General features: G+C 45.0%; 1 protein-coding gene across 6 annotated transcripts in view; it reads right to left on the reverse strand.

The window, feature by feature from the left end:
• The window catches only part of LOC119457964 (ATP-dependent RNA helicase TDRD9), a 106,820-nt gene extending 85,585 nt beyond the window's left edge, over window positions 1-21,235 (reverse strand). Inside the window, exons 1-7 of one of the 6 annotated variants that reach the window (XM_049670590.1) lie at window positions 21,136-21,235; window positions 18,809-18,980; window positions 10,355-10,536; window positions 7,555-7,615; window positions 6,392-6,598; window positions 3,288-3,509; window positions 1,846-1,968 (exon numbers count right to left, since the gene is read on the reverse strand). In XM_049670590.1, coding sequence (XP_049526547.1) covers window positions 1,846-1,968; window positions 3,288-3,509; window positions 6,392-6,598; window positions 7,555-7,615; window positions 10,355-10,536; window positions 18,809-18,937 — 924 coding nt within the window. In that variant the 5' untranslated portion in view covers window positions 18,938-18,980; window positions 21,136-21,235. Of the gene's footprint in view, window positions 1-1,845; window positions 1,969-3,287; window positions 3,510-6,391; window positions 6,599-7,554; window positions 7,616-10,354; window positions 10,537-15,902; window positions 16,082-18,808; window positions 18,981-21,135 lie in introns of those variants that run through there. The other 5 variants (XM_049670591.1, XM_049670594.1, XM_049670593.1 and 2 more) reach the window with 5 other exon arrangements.

Here is a 21,235-nt window from a genome sequence, read left to right on the forward strand (position 1 = left end):
GCATTCGCCTAACAGACTGAGCAAAAAGGAAATGACCTAGAAAGATTAATTCATTACAGACAACTGAACATGTCACAAGGCACACCTTCACTTGCGTTATTTTAAACAGTGAGCCAGCAATTAAATAGAGAACTTTATTGTAGCATGAAACAACTGCATAGCATGCAACACAATGCTATGTGTACATTGCACAGCACGGTGAAAATTGGTTTTTCGGAATACAGTCAAACCCGCATATATCGAACTCTAAAAAAACTGGAATTAGTTTGATATATCGAGTAATTCGATATAGGACATTTAAAGAATTTGACAATGTACAAAACGCACCTCGTTAAAAAAAAGTGTGCTTCCTAAATACATGTGCGGCGGGCATATCGCTAAAAACAGCATTTAGAAAAGCTTTGGCGCAAGTGAAATAATTCGTTGCAACTGCAATAACATTATCAATCCTCAGGAGCCAAGACGGGAGAGCGTCGCATACAAGGCGAGCACAAGAAAAATAGTCAATTCGGTTGCAGATGGCACAAGAACAGATCACAGGCATTTAGAGCGGGTTACGGTTGTGCTTATTCATGGCTTATGGACCACTCCGAGACTCTGCTCATTTTTTATGCGCTCAGACAATACATAGAATTGCGTCAATGTTGGATATTGAAGAGCACGTCTGGCAAACACGCAAGCGATGCGCAGTCATCTCGGTTACAGCCGCAAAACGACAAAGGAACGAAATGACACCCCACCGTCGCGCTCTGCTCGACTTATTCGGGAGCTAAGCAAGAGCAGCGTTCCAGCTTAGGTCCACTCGATGAAACGTTGCGTTCTTTGAGTGTGCCATGAACGCGAATTCCAGCCGCTTCTAATTATCCAGCAACGGGACGGCTATGCGGCCTTTTGTACCACAAAGACAAACATGTCACCATCCTAAACAGCAAGAAGCAGTACTAACGAGGCACCCCGAGCGCTTTGCTATCCTCGTCCAACCATGCCAGTCATTGATGCTCTACAGTCAAACCTCAGTATAACGAACACGGAAATAACGAATTAAACATCAAAATTTCTTGTCAATATTCGTGTGTTGCGAATATATGCTTATAACGAATATCGGATATAACAAATGTATTTTCGTGTCAGATACGACTTCGTTATAACGAGGTCCAAGTGTACTTCCACCCATTAAACTCGGAAAAAACAACGGCGCCTACACAAGTATGGTGCCTCGCACAGGCATGAGGAACTTTGCAGCCATTACACATAACAGGCTGAGGACGAGAACAGGAAGTTATTTTGTGACAGTACATCACATTTTATAATCTTATAACATTTAGAATCACAAAACGGGTGGTCTGAAATTACTGCCGATTCTGCTTTCAATATTAGTCTATCGTTTCACCATTGCTACCGAGGCTACGCACTTCGGCGCAGCGAAGTGAGTTTAGGCGAACGCACTCGCCGGGGAATGTGCTTCGCAGCAAGCGCCACTATGCACTCTGGTGTGACAGTGTGCGAATGACACTCATGGCAAAGTGCACTCGCTCAAAGTGCACTTAGGTTGTCCCATGTGACACGGGTATTACAGTTTATGTTGCCATCAAGAGAGGGCGCAACCAGTACACATGCATACATGCGGGTTGCTTTAAATAAATGCCACTTTCAGTTTGTGTTTGGCTCCGAGCAAGTACGCATCGCAGGACATAACAGACGCCAAAGTCCATCACCACCACGCTAGGCTTTCGAATACGCCTGCATGACAATGACCCGCATGTTCAGCTTCCCATCATCGAATTACCGAACACCGAAGCTCCAATAACGTAAGGCATGACATGCTGCGCACGAAAAAAAGCTCACCTCATCTATAATTACGTGCGTGTAATCGTTCATGTCCTTCTTGCCAATGAGCCTCTCCAGCAGCACGCCAGTCGTCACATACGCCAGTCTCGTATCGGCCGACGTCTGGTTGTCCATGCCGACCTGCAATTTGCCAGCAATAGGGAACGAGCAAAGAGAATGAGGGGACAGGAAGGACCAGATTTTTTTCATTAGTTGCAATCATATGCAGAAAAGAAACAACCGGCACTGGCTATCACCCCCATTGCACACAAATACAAAAGAAACTGCCAACCCCACAGCTGCGAGCGGCGCTGGCTAACAGTCCCAAGAACTATCCTGTACGTGTGCACACAAGTACCCAAGAAAGTGGGCGGAAGGATGGCCATCTCACTATCCCAATTGGTAAAGCACCAATTGGTAAAGCACCACATTCATAATGCACGAGGTGCGGCTACCGATACCACCTGCAGCAAATTGTCTTTCAATGCGATTAGCATTCTTGGGACTGCACCACACACTTTCCGGTATCGACGTCTGGACCTAAACAGTTTTCCTTTTCCGCCAACTTGGGTCACTGGGTAACGTCCCACTGGGTATGCTTTACTCCTCAGTTGACTTCTTTGACGCCAACTTGCTTCACTTAGATTACTAATCATGATTACATCAGCAATGATTTCCAAAGGATGGATGTGCCACCAATCCTCTCCGGCGACTCCATAACATACAGTTGGGACTACTCGATGCTTAGAAACGGGCTGCAGAGCGATTACATGTCACACTTCCACCTAAATACGCATAACAGGCACTTGTTCCCGCTAGCATTTCAATTTATCCTAATGGTACATAAGCCCACTAGTCAATCATACACCTAGCTCAAGTATGCTTTTCGAAAGAAACAATGCGCAGAAAAGAGGACAAGTCTTCTTCAGCACTGCAGGACAGCTTGCTGCTGTCACTGTCGTTGCCTAGGGAACCAGTAGCACTGCCTGTTGAGTCGCGTTTTCAAGCCTTGCACCATCGCGCAAACTGACGCTGCATGCACGAGGGGGCGCTGGTGGGGCGTTAACCGAAGTGACGTGCTTTTGCATTCTCACTGGAGTTTTCCTTCTACACTCAAACCTCGATATAATGAACCTCAATTTAACGAAATTCGCGATGCAACGAACTATTTTTATTTCCCCATCTTAGTTCTACTGAATTAACGAAACCCCTATATAACGAAATTCTCGATATAACGAAGTTTTCTGCTGCAAATACAACTTTATTATATGGAGGTTTAACTGTATAGCAATTTATGGTTTCTTGCCAGGATTTTCCTGTGTGTTCAAATTAGGCGACAAGTCTAATTAGCTGAGGTCGAATTAACGGGAGTGGACTGCATTCGGTGATTCGCTGTATCGTAGCTCCGATGATAGTGAGGACGGCGAAGATGATCTGGTGGAGGAAGCGTTCCCCCGCACCTGGTATCCGACGATGCTGCCCAGCGACCAGTGGCGCTCCTGGCAGACTCGGTGCGCCACGCTGATGGCTGCGATCCGGCGCGGCTGCGTCACCACGATGTTGCAGTGGACGCCCTTGGAGGCGCAGTGGTCCAGCACAAACTGGGGCACCTGGGTCGTCTTGCCGCAGCCCGTGGCTCCACGGATGACCACCGTAGAGTACGTGTCCACCATCCGCAGCACCTGCCACACAATGACATGTAACAAGTCAGCATCGAGGTTAATTTTTTATTTTTTTTATTGCAGTCATGCCACCACAGAGCGAACTTCTGTAAACAATCAATAAAATGGCAATTTCCATGCCTTTTTTTGAAATATGAACTTGCAACGAAATTTCACTTCGGCTAAATGGCTTATAAGCGAGTATACAGGGTGTCCCAACTATCATGCACCAAAATTTAAAAATATGTGAATGCCACGTAACTGGACCGAACCAAGGTAATGTGGTTTGCCGTTGCTTGGAGATACTCAAATTATTTTTTGCAGTGTGCCCAACATAATTAGTCTGAATTATTTGATCAACTTCTCAAATATTATAACTTAATGAAAAGTGTCAATGAGAAAATTGTAGAGCAACACGAAAAACTCCCAAAACAGCTTTCTGTTGCTCAATACGTGCTACATAAACGTGCTTTTCCAAGTGTGAAAGAAGCCCACCAATATACGCATAATTGCCGTGCGACTGGCCGCTCGAGGCACTTTGTGTGTATTCGCGGGCTTCTTTCATGCTCGGAAAACACACTTTTTATGTAGCACGTGTTGAGCAACAGAAAGTTGGATCGGGAGTTTTTCGTGTTGCTTTACAATTTTCTCATTGACACTTTTCATTTAATTATAATGTTTGAGAATTTGATCAATCCTTTAGGACTAATTATGTAATTAGGTGGAATGCAAAAAATAAAATCTGAGTATCTCCAAGTGACGGCAAACAGCGTTACCCTGGTTCTTCCAGCTACGTGGCATTCACACATTTTTAATTCTTGCTGCATGATAGTTCTTCATAAACAGCCATCAGATGAAGCGCCTTAGCAGACAACGTGGGCACCTCTTGGTTAGCTGACGCAGACCACAGATGTTCAGCGCACCATGGAAATGCCGCCCTAATCTCGAAAACCCATGCCCAGACTCTGCACTCATTCTCAACATTCTTGTTTCTGCATCATCTTTTGGCAAGCGGTTATGGCAGTGTTTTCTTGATTCAGCACAACAAATGTCTATTTCTTCTAACTTCTTTTTACACATTCTCTAACATTTCAATCATAAAATTCAGTACAGAAGCTGCCTTAGATATACGCTATTTGGAACTGTCCAAAATGGCATTGCAGTTCTCGTTTTTGCACTTTTAAGAGCTGAATACAGTCAAACCTCGATATAACGAACACGGATATAACGAAGTAAACAAAAATTTCTCGACAATACTAGTGTGTAGCGAATATATGCTTATAAAGAATATCGGTTATAACGAATGTATTTTCGTGTCAGATACGACTTCATTGTAACGAGGTTAGACTGTATTGCAATTCCTAAAATTTCAGCAAGAAACAACTCAAAGCCACACAGTGGGCTATGACTGGACGCCGTAATGGGGGTTCCGGACTAAATTTTAATCACCTGGGGTTCTTTAGCATACACCCAAAGCACCGCCATACACAAGCATTTTTGCATTCCATCCCTATCTGAATGCAGCCGTGGGAAGCTGAGAACCAAACCAGGAATCAGTTGGAACTAAGAACACCAGTTAACGTCTTTCGTACGCAACAAGTAATCAAGGAAAGTAGAGAACTACCGACGATGGCGTGGGCTCATCAAAAGTGACGATAACTCGCGATGAGCTAATATTGTAGAAATCAAAGGTCAATGGCAATCAAAATTTTGACCGTGAAAAAAACGGCTAACTGCCGATAACGTAGGTATAGCGCAGCTTGCATTTTACATTTGGCATACAAGTGGATTCATGAGAAAAGGATCATAAAACGAAACGTTTTGGCACTGCAGCTGAAAAAAAAAAAACTTGGCCATTTACTTAATGTTTGTCTTGAGCACACGCCCATACATGCATACTTTATTAGCAATTATATACAGCAGAACCTCGTTATAATGAAGTTGAGGGCGAGCCAGAATTACTTCGCTGTATCAATTACTTCATTATATCCATATTGCATGTACTGCACTATGAATCTCTATGGGGATTTCAAGGAGAACGTCACTTACTTCGTAATATCAATTATTTCGTTATATGCCATTTCGATTTAACGAGGTTTCACTGTAGCTTTAGAGGCCGCACACAAACAGCAAGCCGAGACTGACAAGCAACATTTCTTTTTAGATCACAGTGTCTCTCTCGGCAACTGTGATGCTGTCAACTGCACCTGCTCTAAGAACCTGCCTGTGCAACGTCACTCGAAGCAAATATCCCTCTAGCATCTATTTCCTGTTGAAAGACTTCCAACAAAAGGCATGTGAAAATTTTTTTTTTGCAAACAAACATTTTTTATAAACTTGATGCAAAATTTGCAAAATCGTAAAATGAGCCCAAATTTGTAGAGCTCACGGAAAATTCTGGAGAGTTGGCAGGTACGCATATGGTCACTCATAACGTCGTTTTAAATGTGATTAGCATTCTTTGGGGAACTTCATACACTTTTACATATGATGTAATCTCATTCATGCGGACTCGGGTCCCTGGGTATGTGCTACTGGTCACGTGCTGCTTTTCTACGAGAAAAAAAAACGGGGGCGGGGGGAGAACTACGAGAGAAATCCAGCATATCTCGACAGGCCTCATCAATCTCTTTAATATATTAAACGCTCTGCACTTGCACATATCACAACTCTGTTCGTTAATTCCATCATTATAATCACAACACATAAAACGTGTCATCACCAATCACACTCCCATCGTAAGAAAGTTTGCTAATCACCCATAAACTTCGCCAATCGTTTCCAAAAAATGAATGCGTCGCCATTTTTTTCCCCCCCTTCTGATCATCCAAGCTATCATCTGTCGGTTCCACAAAGACAAGAAGCATTCAACTGCCACACAGATTGTTGGGCACTTCACTGACATCTGCCTTGTGCTCCATGATTGGCAGGTCTATGTTTGGAACGTGCGCCTGATTGCAGTAGGTGGCGTAGATCTGCTGGGTGCTCTCCACCGCCAAGTCCGAAAGGGCGGCAGACTGGCCGGCGTGAGACCCCGCCACATCAAGGAGATCGTCGCCTGCTGCATCCTTAGGTGGCCTCGACAGTCCCGTCAGCCCCACTGGCTCCAACTGGTTGGCAGCGAGAAGAAAGCAGGACAGCGTGAGCAACGACACAGGCACACACGCAAAAGGCCTTCCATCCCCATATACAGTAGAACGCCGCCGATACGTTCCTTAGGGGATCGCCCACAGGAAAGAATGCATAATCAGGGAAAACAATGTTTGATAACACTCGCAGTAGCACTACGGAAGAGGTAGAAAGCTGCTTTCATACAAGACTTTATTTGAACTTCAATACAAAACTAATAAACTTTGAAAAACCTCTCAATTGAAAATACTGAAACAAACAAATGAAAACCCTGGAGGTGACTTTTGAATGGCAACATGTGATGGTCAATGTAGGTGTCGCCGACAAGAGTCAGCGATGCGCCATTGCTGTTGTCGGACTTGGACTTAACAGCTAAGAAGGCAAATGTAACAAATGGGAAGCTAACACACATGATCCTATGGGAACTAAATGAGACTGGCATTTAAGAGCATAGCATAAGAAACGGGGAAAACATAACGAAGAGAAACATAACGAACTTCTGCTGTAGCATGTTACAATTTACTAACAGGGAACTCTGGCACTGTAATCATTCAACTACCACGGGAACAACAGATCGGACATGGATTTGTCTGATCTTCATGCTAGTGGCATTATTACACTTTACCTTTCTAAATTTCTAGGCAATTATAGCTATGTAAACACCACAAGGCAGTAAGTTCTTGCACACATACGTAATAATTGCAATGTACTGCTTGGCTAACGCAATATTTCATTGGAAATAGTCAATTTGTGCCAAGTCACAAACCCGTTTAAAGTGAGAAGGTCAAAGTTAAGAGAAATCCATGTATTACTACTACTTATCATATTTATGTTGGCTGAACCGCCATGATCGCAGCTCTCGTAAGCAAGTAGCACTTCACTTCTAATATGGCACCTATGCTACAGTCCTGAAGCAGACGAAAGGTGAAAAACGCACCTGCTTCAACAGCTGCAGCTCCTTATCTCGGTATTCTTTGGCATAGCCCGTCCCGCTGGAGCTGCAAAAGTGCACAATCCAGCATTAGAGAAGCCGAAACCAACCGACACGATCAGCAACATGCCTCGACTAAACTATCTTCCTCGTCTGCACTTCCGTCTCACGAACTCCATGCAGTGCAACGAAGACTGATTGGCTTGCATCAGCCAATCGGTAACAAGCGCCAGCTGTGTGTTCCAGAGAAGGGAGGCAGGTGGACCTATTCTGCGCTACAAATCCTTTCATGAAGGTTCCGTTCAGTCACCGTCGCACGAAGGGCAATCACGGAAGGTCAATGGAGGGTTCATTCTTCTGTTTTTTTTTTTTTGCGTGAAGTCTGCGAAATGGAGTATAGTCTATATGGAGGGTGACCCCTCGACCGAACGACTGATCACTAAAGCATGTCCTACTAAACACTTTCCTTGACTGGCTAGGCTGGGTGTTGCGGCCCTGCTGTTGCCCCACAAAGTTTCAGCTCTGGTTGTCTACACTTTAAGGGTGACTACAGTAACTGCAGGTGCTACCACTTATAAGTTATTTATAGGAATGTGCGAATATTCAGAAGCTTGGATGCAAATCAAGTGACCTCTGTCATTTGAGCTGTAATTAGATAATTCAACACTCGAAATCTTTTCAAAAAGTTCGTGAGGTGAGTAGCCTAATAGTACAGAATAAGATTTATTGTTAGTGCTTACACAACAAAATAAAAATGGTTAATTTTTATAGGTTTTTCAGGTTTTCACATGCATGTCGTACCACAAAATTTTTACCGAGCAATAATGCATCCTTGGTTCATCTGCTCTCTTGGTATCCCAACTGCACCAAATACATTTCTTCAACGTCAGCAGAAACAGGTGCAAGCACCTACGAACTTGCAACAGTCTGGTACGGCACTGTTTAATTAAGCTTTGCACCTGAAACAATAACTGTGAGCATGGTCTAACGACGGTGCACTACAGGAGATGTGGCAAACATTTTCGCAGGTAGCCCGCGCTCACCAACACAGGCATGGTGAAGCTTTCATGCAGGCTGAAGTGTTTTTGCAACGCCGACCATGAGAACTGTTCGGGGAACAGAACAAAACCATTTGCACTTTGAAAATGCGAGAAATGGAATATTTGTCTACAAGTACAACTTCAAGGTTGCGTTGCATTGAAACTTGCATTAGCTTGCTTTAGTTTTATCTAAAGAAGCAGTGATGATTATTTTGACTTGTAATGTCTTTTTTTTACATCTCAAGCTCTCTACATCTTGGGAAAAAATACTGGCAAGCACCAGTGTGCTAAACAACCTACCATAATAGTTGTTTCTATGAACCAGTTTGCGTTTTGGATCCCAGGAAGTAGACACATCATGACATATTAGAGATTTTTTATATTAGGGTACCCAACCATTGGGGCTCCCTAGCCGCTTGGGTACGTCTGCAGTTGCGTACCCAAGCAGCAAGGAGCTGCAGGTTTGCATCCCCAAATGCAAGTTGCACGCACTCGCAGCATTATCAACACTTAGTCACGGCGGCATTTGCATTTCTTAAAATATAAAGCTAACCCTAAAATGACAAAAGCGTAAAAAAAAAAATACTTGTACATCAAAGATAGTTAATCACATGCCAAAGGTCTCTGCTGATATGAAGCAAGCAAAGTATACTATACATGCGAAGGTTCCGATTACAGCCAAGTCAAAGCAATCCAAAAGGCTAGAAAAAATTTCTAGCTTTTTCGATTGCTTCGACTTGGCTGTAATCGCAACCTATGTCTTCTTTCTGGGGTTTTACGTGCCAAAACCAGTTCTGACTATGAGGCACGCCGTAGTGAAGGGCTATGGATTAATTTTGACCACGTGGGGTTCTTTAACGTGCACTACATGGCAATCACACAGGCATTTTTGTATTTCGCCTCCATCAAAATGCAGCCGCTGCGGCCGGGATTCGATCCCGCGACCTCGTGCTTAGCAGCGCAATGCCTGAGCTAATTGAGCCACCACAGCGGGTAAATCGCAACCTATGCAGGTATACTTTGCTTCATAAATTTTAGCTTCTGGTACAGCATGTTCACTGCGAAAGTGCATTGAGATGAGCAGTTCAACGCCTCATGTTTCCCAACCTGCATACCTTAATCCCTTTACAGGCAGTAAGCTCAGGACAAGTTTTTTTGCTATGCAAATGCCATCCCCATCTGCTACTGTGTTGCCTCCAAAATACATGCCTCGCATCCCCCTGTTCCTCTTGCTCATTGCATTCGGCAAGGACCTTGAATTTGGCGATCCTGCTTTGGCGATCTTGCTTCCACGAGGTTGCATGCGAGCATTTACTGGTCAATTACTTGCACCCAAGCTTGTGTACTAAGCGATGCCTGGTGTTAAAAAAAAAAAAGCTTGTTCCACGTCGATTGCCTTCACTATGAGTGGAACTGGCTAACACTCACTGGGATAGTTCTGTACACAAAAACAGGTACCCAAGTGGGCGGGAAGCTGGTTGCCGCAGTAGCTTACTTGGCAAAATCACCCCATCCATGATGTGGAAGATGCCGGTTGGGCTCCTACCTGTGGCAATAGTCTTTTTCGCCCACTTTCATTACCATTTTCCTTACTACTACTATATTTCAACTAGACGTAACAACTATCTTCCCCTATGCTTTCTCTGGCTTCAATGTTTGTTTCGTCGCATGGTTGCGACTAAGAAAAAAAATTTCGCTCCTTTGATTCTCTTGGTCTTCTTGCTCACCACAATATTTGATTAGGTATTCGAACGTCCATCACTTACAACTCTCTCTTCGGCTGCTCGAGGGCTTTGATGGCGTCGGACGACGGCTGCGGTGGAGTGAAGAGCTTCTGGTTCGACACGACCTTCTTGGCCGTCTTTGTGGCGCTGAAGACGGTCAGTATGTCGTCGAGCGTGATCTGGGCCGCCGTCTTCTCGGCCATGGCGGCTGCTCGGGTTCCCTGCTGAAGCAGAACGTGACTACAGTCTTACGAATGGCTGAAAGTTGAGCGTGTTAGATTCATTCTACAGAAAGGCGGGCGTGCAAGCAGGGACACAAGAGAATTGAGAAGAACAACTTTAGCATCAATGACGTATAACAGCACGAACTTGGACAAAGGACGGCCAAAGAGACGTAGACAAGCGCTGACTTCCAACTGAATTTTTATTCCAGAAAAACAAACATATACATGGGGTGCACATGGGAGATTTTACACCAGCGCTGGCTCATATCCATGACAAACCAAATCGAAACATCAGCGCCCGACACTAAGTCATTGTCGAGGAGCGGGTGCACCTTTTGCGCATCCCAAATATGATAGCTTCCTTGGTCGAGAGGGCTACTGAAGGCTTGCTTACCGCATAGCTCGCTTCAATTGCCGCTGCTTCTATTATGAGTCTGGTGTGGTCATGTGTGTGCCCAGTAATAACTGTAGTGTCATAAGAGAGGCTTACACCCGCACTCAGAACTACAAAATCACGCATGTACACCCCATATATACGTTTCTTTTCTGGAATAAAAATTCAGTTAGAAGTCAGCGCTTGTCTACGTCTGTCTCTTTGCCGTGCTTTGTCTAAGTTCACGCTGTTATACGTCATGGATCAACATAAACGAGCCCGGTCGCATACCTTACTACAGTTTAGCATCAACACTTGTGTTGTCCTTCTCATTCCCTTTGTGCCCCGGATTTCCACACCTGCCTTTCCAGACTACAAAGTTTTTACTTTTTTTTGTCCCCCTCTTAAACCAAAAGTCACTCCAAATGGAGCTGAAAAAACAAATCAACGGCAGCGATACAGGCGGCTTCTTATGGCTGGTAATGTGAACACGCTTCATTAGCACTTGCAGAAGTCAAGGGACACTGCAGACGAAATCAGTTTGTACTGAAGTACTCCTTCAAATCTTTATTTTCGTTAATTTCACGGTAACAGGTTCGTTATTAGAAGTTTCGTTATCTTTCTTTCCAAGCCAGAACCACAGAGCCAGTACATCAGGGTGATGTTACAGATTTCTAAGTATGTTTTTCACGTTTGGGCTGTTGTGGCTTAGTACAAGTTCTCAACACATGCCAAGGTCAGTCTTTGGCTCCTTAAAAATGCAATGCAGTCGACCTTTACCGACAAAAAAAATTATCTGGGCCTAAGCAGTCGACATCAAAAGCCACGACGTCACAACAAGTTGGTGTGGGAACTTAAGGCATGCCACCTGTCCAAATTTTTGTATTTCCTCTGGCTTAACAAGCCTTTTTTTTTTTAAGGTGAGAGTTGCTTTCTTTGCTGGTGCAGAAGAAAAATTTACCAATACAGCTCGAATAACTTTTGCATTAGTGTACCTCTAACCCTTTTATACAGAGCAGGCACAGCTTGCTAGAACCTGTGAATGCTAGAATTTGCCTGGCATGGACAAAAAACACCAATTCAACTCGCACCTACATCATAGCTACGAAGGCTAAGAAAATGCTAACATGAGTAGACATACAGGAGAACAGGCAAGACTGTTTCTACACAAAAGAACATTTGCGAAGAATCAAAAAGGAGAGGAACAAGTAAAATGACAAAGAAATGCAAAGGATAACACCAGAAGAGAAAAGCTAACTATGGTTATGACACAATCTACGTACCATAATTACATCTTGACGCTTACGCTGAAGTCTTCTTGCATAGTTCTGTTTTTTGCACTGGATATTGCCCTTACACTGCCATACCATACTGAACATGCACATTTTTTCACTTTATACAGCAAGCGCCTTCACTGCAGCCTGCTGCTGCTACAATTTCCTTGGCTTTGAGGTCTCAACTTTGCAAGATGGTTCATTGACTGCGCAATTTTTCTTGTTTTTTTTTTCAAGAAGGGCCCCAATAATAGCAGAAATGATTTGAAATCTTATGCTGCACTGAAACTGCTGCTGCAGTTTTGGAGGAACCTTGGCCTTCTCTGATAACATAGTATCTGCAAACTTCTGGACATTAAAATTTGTAAGAATCCTGAAGACACAATCAAATAGTAAGGAGGAATAGAAAGGCTTTTTTTTTTTTTTTTTTAGTATTGTCACGCACTCTAGCGATGAACCACGGATGCCACGCAGGTAACCAGGTGGAAGAAAGGGTGGAAGAGGAGAACGACGTTAGCCAAGCTGCCTCGGGACCGCTCTCGAAACGCTCTCATCAACCAGATTGATCTGGTTCTGCATTAAATACCTCCTGTGTAACATTATGTATGTATACCACAAAAGGTGCACTTTCAATGTAGAGGGGGGGGGGGGCACAGAAGCACAACCAAACTCGGAACAGCACTAACTCACAAGCAACGCATTGATTTCAGTTGGGAACAATGGTGTTGCCGATTTCACCTACTTGAGTAACCTACTACCTACTAAAAGCAGGTACCCTCTAATGTCCTTTCATTTACTGCCAAGGGTATACCAATACCCGTGCCACACGGGCAATGTAAAGTGCACTTTGAGCGAGTGCACTTCAGCGCGCTGAGTGTCACTTTGACGGCGCACTGCTACACGAGAAAGAAAAGTGTTCTTTCAAATTGATGGCCATGGCGATCAGGAGTCAGACGGGAAAGCACATATTTGTTAATATAGAAATGTGTGCACGAAAAGTTTATTATTGTTAAAAACATTTACAATCCACCTGTACAGGAGCCAGCAACGACGCAACTTGACCAGCAACAGTCAAAATGACTCGATCCGCCAAACTACTGCGCAGCCATTACCAGGTGTGGTCGTGAACAGCCCTAGAGTGAGAATACTTGTTTGCTGTTCTAGTTGTTTTTTGCAATGTGGCACATTTCATTATCTTGTAACGTTAGTAATTAAAACAATGTTATTAAAAATTACCCCCGACTCTTCTTTCAATAATACGTTACTTATTTTTTACTCATTGATAACAAGGCCACACTTCGCCAAGCAAGGATGACTTCGCCAAACACACTCGCCGGCAAGTGCGCTCTGCAGCGAGTGTCACTAAGCGTTCCCGTGTGGCAGCCTGTGAATGACACTAGCCGCGAAGTACACTCACTCAAAGTGCACTTTACCTTGACCGTGTAGCACGGGTATAAGAGACTAATGAGTGCAACGTCTCTCGAACAGAATTTACTTTTTTTTTTTGCACAACTTGACGGAACATTTGTAAAATTGTAAAGCGAACCCAGGTTCATACACTTTACAGAAAAGTTGGGAGAGTTCGCAGGTATGTAATAGCCATTTCATTTCCTTTAAAGAAATAGAAATGAAAGACATGGAAGACCACTTCACCAGTCTAATGTGATTTCACGTGGCTCTCAAAGCTGAATTCACATGACGAGCCCAACTGTCTATTCAAATCTGCAGAAGAGGGCAATATTGTTGCACTGCAAAAGAGTCATGCCACTAGCAAGCTTGTCGGTGATGCACCTGCGTGTAGCTCCATTCACTGACACTGAGCCGCGTCACAGTCACTGATGGACTGAATCAGCATTTCAGTCCAGTGTGTTCAGTTCCCAGTAGGTTTAAACCAAAGTGCACTTCTTGAGGTACTTTGCCAACCAGTGCTGCGCACATTTTATCCTTATATGCTGCGCCACTTTGGTCCTTTCTTGTAAGGTATACACTCATGTTCTATGCAATGTGCGGGTGACGCAGCCGCATATTGCTATCGTGCCTGCTGAACAGAGCAGTGGGCAAGACTAAGACACGCTGCATCACGATCACATGTTGCACTGACTTTGGTAGGCTTCAATTTTATAGCGCGACACTTCCTCTCAGTTTCTTTCCTTTCTCCATGCATTAGTCCCTGTAAAGAATTACCCTGTGGGCAGCACACACCCATACCACAAAAAAATTGAAATCAAAACCAGCTAGGCAAAAAAGAAAGCATTTCACCCACCACCTCGAAATGATACGCCGTTTATACTTGGCAGGCAACGCTGCGAAAGCTATGCAAGCAGTGCGAACGTAATAGTCGCACTCCGTGCATTCCGCAGTACAGTTTTTGATCAGCGACACTCTCTAGGGAATAACCACTTCACATGCTTCAACTACAACTCGTGGACCGTAAAGGTTACGTCAAAACCGCATATTTGTGTGCCTCTGTGCATTCAGTGAGCAAGGTTGCCATGTTTTGGTCATGAGCGCAAGCGGAGAACTGACTGCTGCTTGCAGAAACGTGTCACTCCACTTGTTCAATCTGCAACATCTTCCATGTAATAATTAGGTCATTTTGTGGCATAATAGGCGCGAGATGTAATGTTACAATGAATCACATGATGCAATACCTACATACTTCATATGTGACACAATTTTTTGGTCATGAATGCACGCAGTGAGAGACGCCTCTCTGTCCTTCGTAGTGTTGTTTGCTCGTTTATGAAATGTGAGTACAGTTCCTGGCTATGCCAATGCATAAAGAGACCGTGAGGAGTAGGGAGATGAGCTACTGTAAACCTCCAGGGTTGGAGGTTGACAGTAGCTCCCCCCACATGCCCCCCACTGACTAAGCACTGCTATCGTCGCCACATCGGCGCCGACAGTCGCAGACAAAATGGCGCCATGCGTTTGCAACGCGAGCCTGTTTGTCGTCTGCTACCTACACTCATCGAAACTGCGGTGTAGAAAGCGTAGTTCTCATGTTATACTGCTAAAGAATGGCTTCGTGTAGATGGGCGGTGCTACACTTTTTTTACACCAGCTAACTAAAAAAAAACAGAGGAGACTTCTTACACTCGTGTGGCCAGTGTATGTTAAAAAAAAAAAAATAGCCCTAGCGTCTATCGTAGGTTGCCTATAGAAGTATTTTACGTATTCATATAAAATGAATATGGCACCGCACACGCAACATGCCACTATCTCGTTCTAAAAGAAAATACGTCCACACTTTTAGGGAACATTGCCGTATAACCGCGCAATTACCCGCCAATGACAACGTCAGGAACTGACTTGCAGCACAGTGACAACGAACGTTCCGCATATCCGCATGCCATAAGCATGCGGGTTGATGGACATTTGAAGTCACCCACACAACAACCAACCAAGTGACTCGCTAAAGCAGCGGGTAGCTGTGTTGGTGGTTTCACGACATGTCATTTGACGCTTCACGCCGTAACGCTCGTTCATTCCTTGAATGAACTGCAGTAGTCGAAAGTGCGAAAGTCAAAGCCAAGAAACCAAACAAAGGAAGTACAAAACAAGAAAAGGCGTAAATCGCAACCGTTTTTAGAAACCGCTCTGTCCAATGAGTAAAATTATCAACAAGATACGCAAAAAAAAGCAAGCCGCTTGTGCACGACAGCTACGCCGTGAGCTTTGTATGGAAAGCACATGCCAAACACTCTTGTATCACTCACGCACACTCGTGATGTTGAGGGCGTGGCCGTTGTCACGGTCGTTCGGTGGCAATCCCTCGTTGAATATGGCACACCAATGAACTTTCCGAATAACTGCGTTTACCACAAATTCACAACTCTCCCGCTACAACCAACGAACATCCACGCACCATGCGAGTACGAACGCACTACCCGAATCCGGCACTGAGCCAACTGAGCCCTCTGGCGGCAAAACAAAAGCGAAACTGTCCACTAAGTACCTTATTTAGCGTCCTAAAATCAGAAAGGTTACGTTGTACACTATTAAAACGCTTGCACACTTTGGGGCTTATTTTGTATCAACGACGGATATTCGTCATCCGCTTTATGCTTGCGTTTCCTTTCTTGATCTGCGCTCGCTACTTTCCTGTCGAGAATCCTACGTCACGCTGATAACCATGCTGATAACGCGCATGGCGTTCGTGACCTGGAGCAATGTCTTTCCTGGAGCTACCGGGCTCGCAGCGTTAAGGAAAAGAAATGAGGGCAAGACAGATGACGATTACCGTTGTGGGACAAGATAAGCCCCAAAAGGTGCAAACGTTTTTATCAACTCAGTCAATTTTCGTCAGAGCTGAAGCCAATTACTGTTTCGCATGCATCCGACTTTACGTCAGGGTCGAATATATATATATATATATATATATATATATATATATATATATATATATATATATATATATATATAAGGTATAATCGGGCATATCCTGGTTAATTATTCAAATTATTGAATGCAATGTGCAATAGAATACACTATCAGCATACATTGACACGCGAAGGAGAAATAATTGATCAGAACGCCTCTTAAGTGCAAAAAAAGTGGAAGTGTGAAGTGTAATGGCTCTCAAGCCAGTATCTAAGCATGCAGTAATCCGGAGTGTACAGTCGTCATCAAAATAAAAGGGAACACCTAATTTTTCTTTTCAAATGCCTGTAGGTGGGGCTAGACACACGTACCCTCCATAACAGTGTTCAATGGGACTAAAGTTCAACGGGAAAACTTATGTATCAAGTTCGTAGATTTGAACTCGTGCATCACGATCGAGTTACTGTTAAAAAAAAACGCTGTTCTATTTCATATTGATGTCGACTGTACGTTTCCGATTCTGAATATGCAGCACTGTGCTTATTATTGCGAGAGCAATTATATGGACACTCCAAAGCGGATTTCTGCCGTCGTCGTCGCCGTGAGGTTCCGTATGACGTCAATGGCGATGAAATCGTCACCGCGCTCCGGACGCTGTATGTGCGAGTGAAAGGGCGCGAGGACGCGCGCTTTCACGGGGAGCGAACGCACGTCGGAGAGCGAACGCGCGTTCCGCGCCGTGCTCCCTGAAGAGCTGCAGAATTAAGCGTCTCTTTCCTCCTTTACAATCACAATATATAGAGAGCAAACGCGACTTCTCGCGTCGCACGAAAGGCCGTGGGGGGACGGGAGGGAGGGAGGGAAGGCGACGTTTAGCTCAAATGCAAAATTTAGGCACCAAATGCGTATTTGTATAAAAACGTTGCGAGGCGAGAAGGTGGGTAAGATTTCCGACGCTGCTCGACGAGTGTCCCATTCTGATCTCGTCGAAAACCTCCGAGCCGCCCCCAGAGGCACCGGCAACAATCACCATTGCAACGCCGCGCGCATTCGGTGCGAACGCGGGCAAAACGCCGACGGCGTCGACAACAGTTCTGCGCGGTGCTGGTGGTGCTGCATGTCTAAGTTTATACGGCTGATAAAACTACTATCCTTACTCCGTATAGCTCTCTACTAATTTGTTATGTTCGCCTTTCGGGTGAAACAGCGACAAATTTTTAAATGCATGATTTCGTAGCAATGCCCACCGCTTGATTCGATGCCGCTCTTATCATCCACCGTTCACTGATAATCTCACTGATAACGCGAATAGCATCGATCGGAAAAGGCATCACTAGGAAGTCGCGGCCCAAGTGAACCTGGAAACGGAACGATCCGGAATATAGCTTCGGAATCGTTAGCGTTTGAATGTATGCTCACAGTATACAAAGGGTTTATGGAATTAGAAGTACCACCACCTGCTTCACGGTTTCCTGAACTTGCTTTCCGGCAGTCGTGGTAATCCGAAGGCTCAGGGAAACCGGAACAAAATCATTCAGTTCCTTGTCCTAGTTTCCAAACAATGGTTCATACCCACAGCGGGGGATGGGCCAAGAAGCTGGCGGTTTTACGAGCGCGTTTTTTTTTATTATTATTAAGATCGTAACCTCAATAAAACAGCCTAATAGAGAGTGGCACTGAGCGAAAATAAAATGATGTATAACTGAAAAGAAAGCTTTAACGAATTTTGAGATCAGATTATTTAAGATCAAGGCATAAAAGAAATAAAAGTTGACAGTCACTTGATATTTGAGTGTTAAATCATAGCATTACTATGCTAAATTGTGCTGTTTAGAAAAAATAATCTGTTTTGATTACTAAATTGCACAGTAACTGTAGTTTCTAGAAACGGTATCTAAAAGTTCAAGTGCCCAGTTTTTGGCCAATCCCCCGAGTGGGTACAGGCCATGTTTTAAGGACATCATCATCATCATCATTAATTCACATTCCCTTTAACACCATTTAATGTGTCTGAGACGTCACTTTTCAAGCCAATTCAAGTTTTCAAGTTTTCAACGCCAATTTAAAGTTTTCGACCCGACCATCTATATAGATAATGTTCGGACAGCTGGTTGGTTGTTCCCCAGTGAAACGGCGCAACCCACTCCGGGGGCTCGGCCACGAATCGCAAGGGTTAAATAAAATATAAATTTTCAGGGAAAATAAACAGAAGCGACGTTATAGAAGAAACTCAAAACTGTGAAATTAAAAAAAAAAAAAAACTTTTACAGACATGCATGTCTATAGAGCAACTAAATATTACCGCTGACTCTCGGTCTTCGGGGCCGGAACTCGAGTCCGCAGACGTGCCGTCCGACTGAACCGGTTCTCGTGGACCCTGGTCCACCACCATCTCGTGGCGGTGCGGCTGCTGACGCTCCGCGCCGACCATCGTTCCCAGCGTGATGGACTTCGCTGCAGATCGCTTTCTTTACCTGCGAGACCGTGTCTATTTCATCTTTTCATCCTCTTTTTTTTTTTTCAGCGAAGCTGTCTATATAGCTCTAGGATCCGGTATTTTATGGCGTCCGCGCGGAAAAACTCTCCCCTAAAAAGTGACAGTGAAAGAGCCTATAACAAAAGCAAACGCATGTCGATATGCTTGATTGCAACGGCCACCTGGGTCTAAAACGATGTGTCTCTGTGAATGCATGACGTAGTGAGCGACGTAGTGTGCGCCTGATAAGGCGACGACCAAGGGGGAATTTTCGGTACCATTTCACTTCACCGTTGCTATGGGAAGGCCACGCGTGATCCGTACGCCTAAAGGCCCAACCACACGTAGCACGGGATACGCGTCTCGCTACGCGTACGTCTACGAGTGCGTACGCGGGTGATGGAGTGACAGCGAGAGCAGCGGCGGGAGAGAGACCGTCGACGTCGTGCCAACCCGGCGACCCGAAAAGAAGAGCGTGCTCGCGATGTGGTACGTAAGCGACGAGCAAGAGCCGACGACGCGACGCCGACAATCCCGCAAAGAACACGTCGGCGCCACGAGCTAGGGCACGGTGCCGGCATTCGACGGCGCAGGCTACGCAAGGTTCCGAATAGACTTTCTCGATGGCAACTTCGGATCAAGCTGCCGTGTATGTGATCGCCTATGGTTCGATAACGATCCTTCGGAAATCGACGGCATGCGGTCGGAAGAGCGACGGCAGAAAGCGGTGGATGTGCTGACGCGGTGCTTTCCCGGCCAGAACTTTGGGGTAGACTAGTACACTCTAGTTGGGAGTGGCAACCGCGCGAACGCGCTCGTGCCACTGCTGACGCGTTCGTCGTCATCGTCGTCTTCCACAACCATGCATGGCTGCGTTACCGCTCATCATTCCAGCGTAGAATTTCACTTCTCTTCTGTCGTCGTAAGGGGGAGGCCGCGTTTACGGGGGTATGATCCATTGCTTAATGGGGTATGATCCATTCATTGCCTTACGTGACGGACAGAATTTAATAACGGAGGTGATACGCGAATGTGTGTGCGTACGTATCATCACGATGACCACCGATCAGGACAACAAATGATCGTAGCTTTGCTCAAAATTCCGTGCCACCTCTGTGTCGTGCACCAAACATTTTTAGAGCTTCGCTAGTCATCCACCTTCATAGAGCGAAATGGCTCGTGAATTTTCTTTCTTTTTCGTAAATATCGAGGTAAGGGAAGAGACGAAAGATATCGAATGAGAGATGCTTGTTACAACTTGTTCATTCATTTGTTTTATTCAATACCCACAGCGAGCGGGGAGGCGGACCGACAATTGTAAAGACCGAGTGATCGTCGATGATTATATGGGTTTGATGTCATGACGGTCGCCAAGCGAGCCGCCGTCTCGGAAATGTTGCTGAAGGTCGAATGCACCCGGCCCTTCCCGACGGCCCTTCCCGCCCCCCCCCCCCCCCCCCCCATCCATCTTCGTTTTACGCAGCCCCGAGTATCGCATCATAACCCCATTTCGATTTATTTGGCGGGAAGGAGTTGGGTATTAGCGTACAAAGTGAATGAATTGATATCCTTATCAAGAGTATATATGGTGCTGCTATATATCGTGACAAACGACCCGACGGGCAGACATGGTCAGCGAGGACCGCATTTATGATGTCCACCAATCGAGCCCACGCGGATTGTGTGTTACGCGCTCTTCGCACACTATCCACGGATATACCGCAATCACTCGTTCGTTCACCGACTCGGAGACAAGTTGAATAACTTGTGATCCTTAGAATACTCGTAGAAAACTAAAAACGAGAAAGAAAAAAAAAAAAAATGCGGAGAGGACGCCGACTCGGTGGATCACAAAGCGTACCACGATGTTACACCATAATTAACGATCACAAATGTTTGATTGCGTGTCACAACATGCTTAACACACGTCAAATACCTCAGACGCTTCGGTTATCGCAAATTGAAAGTGTTCAGCGAGTAACGAAGCACAGCCGACTGCATGCGGGCATGCGGTTTGGTTGAGGGAAATGGTGTCGAATGGAGTTCTTTGAAAGCTCTTTTCTGGGAGCCGCGTTAAATAAACAGCCATTTGATATAAGCATACGGTCCAACAACTGCATCGTCTAATACAAAAAGAAGTCACATTTCCGTACCTTGGTTTGGCGTCTTGGCGCAGACTACAGAAATAGGCTGACGAATGCTGCGTCGGAAGCGTTCGCTTTGGGACGCTCGACAGGCTCGACCGTTCAACCA

Source organism: Dermacentor silvarum, chromosome 7 (genome assembly GCF_013339745.2).
Source record: "Dermacentor silvarum isolate Dsil-2018 chromosome 7, BIME_Dsil_1.4, whole genome shotgun sequence".
Lineage (NCBI taxonomy): Eukaryota > Metazoa > Arthropoda > Arachnida > Ixodida > Ixodidae > Dermacentor > Dermacentor silvarum.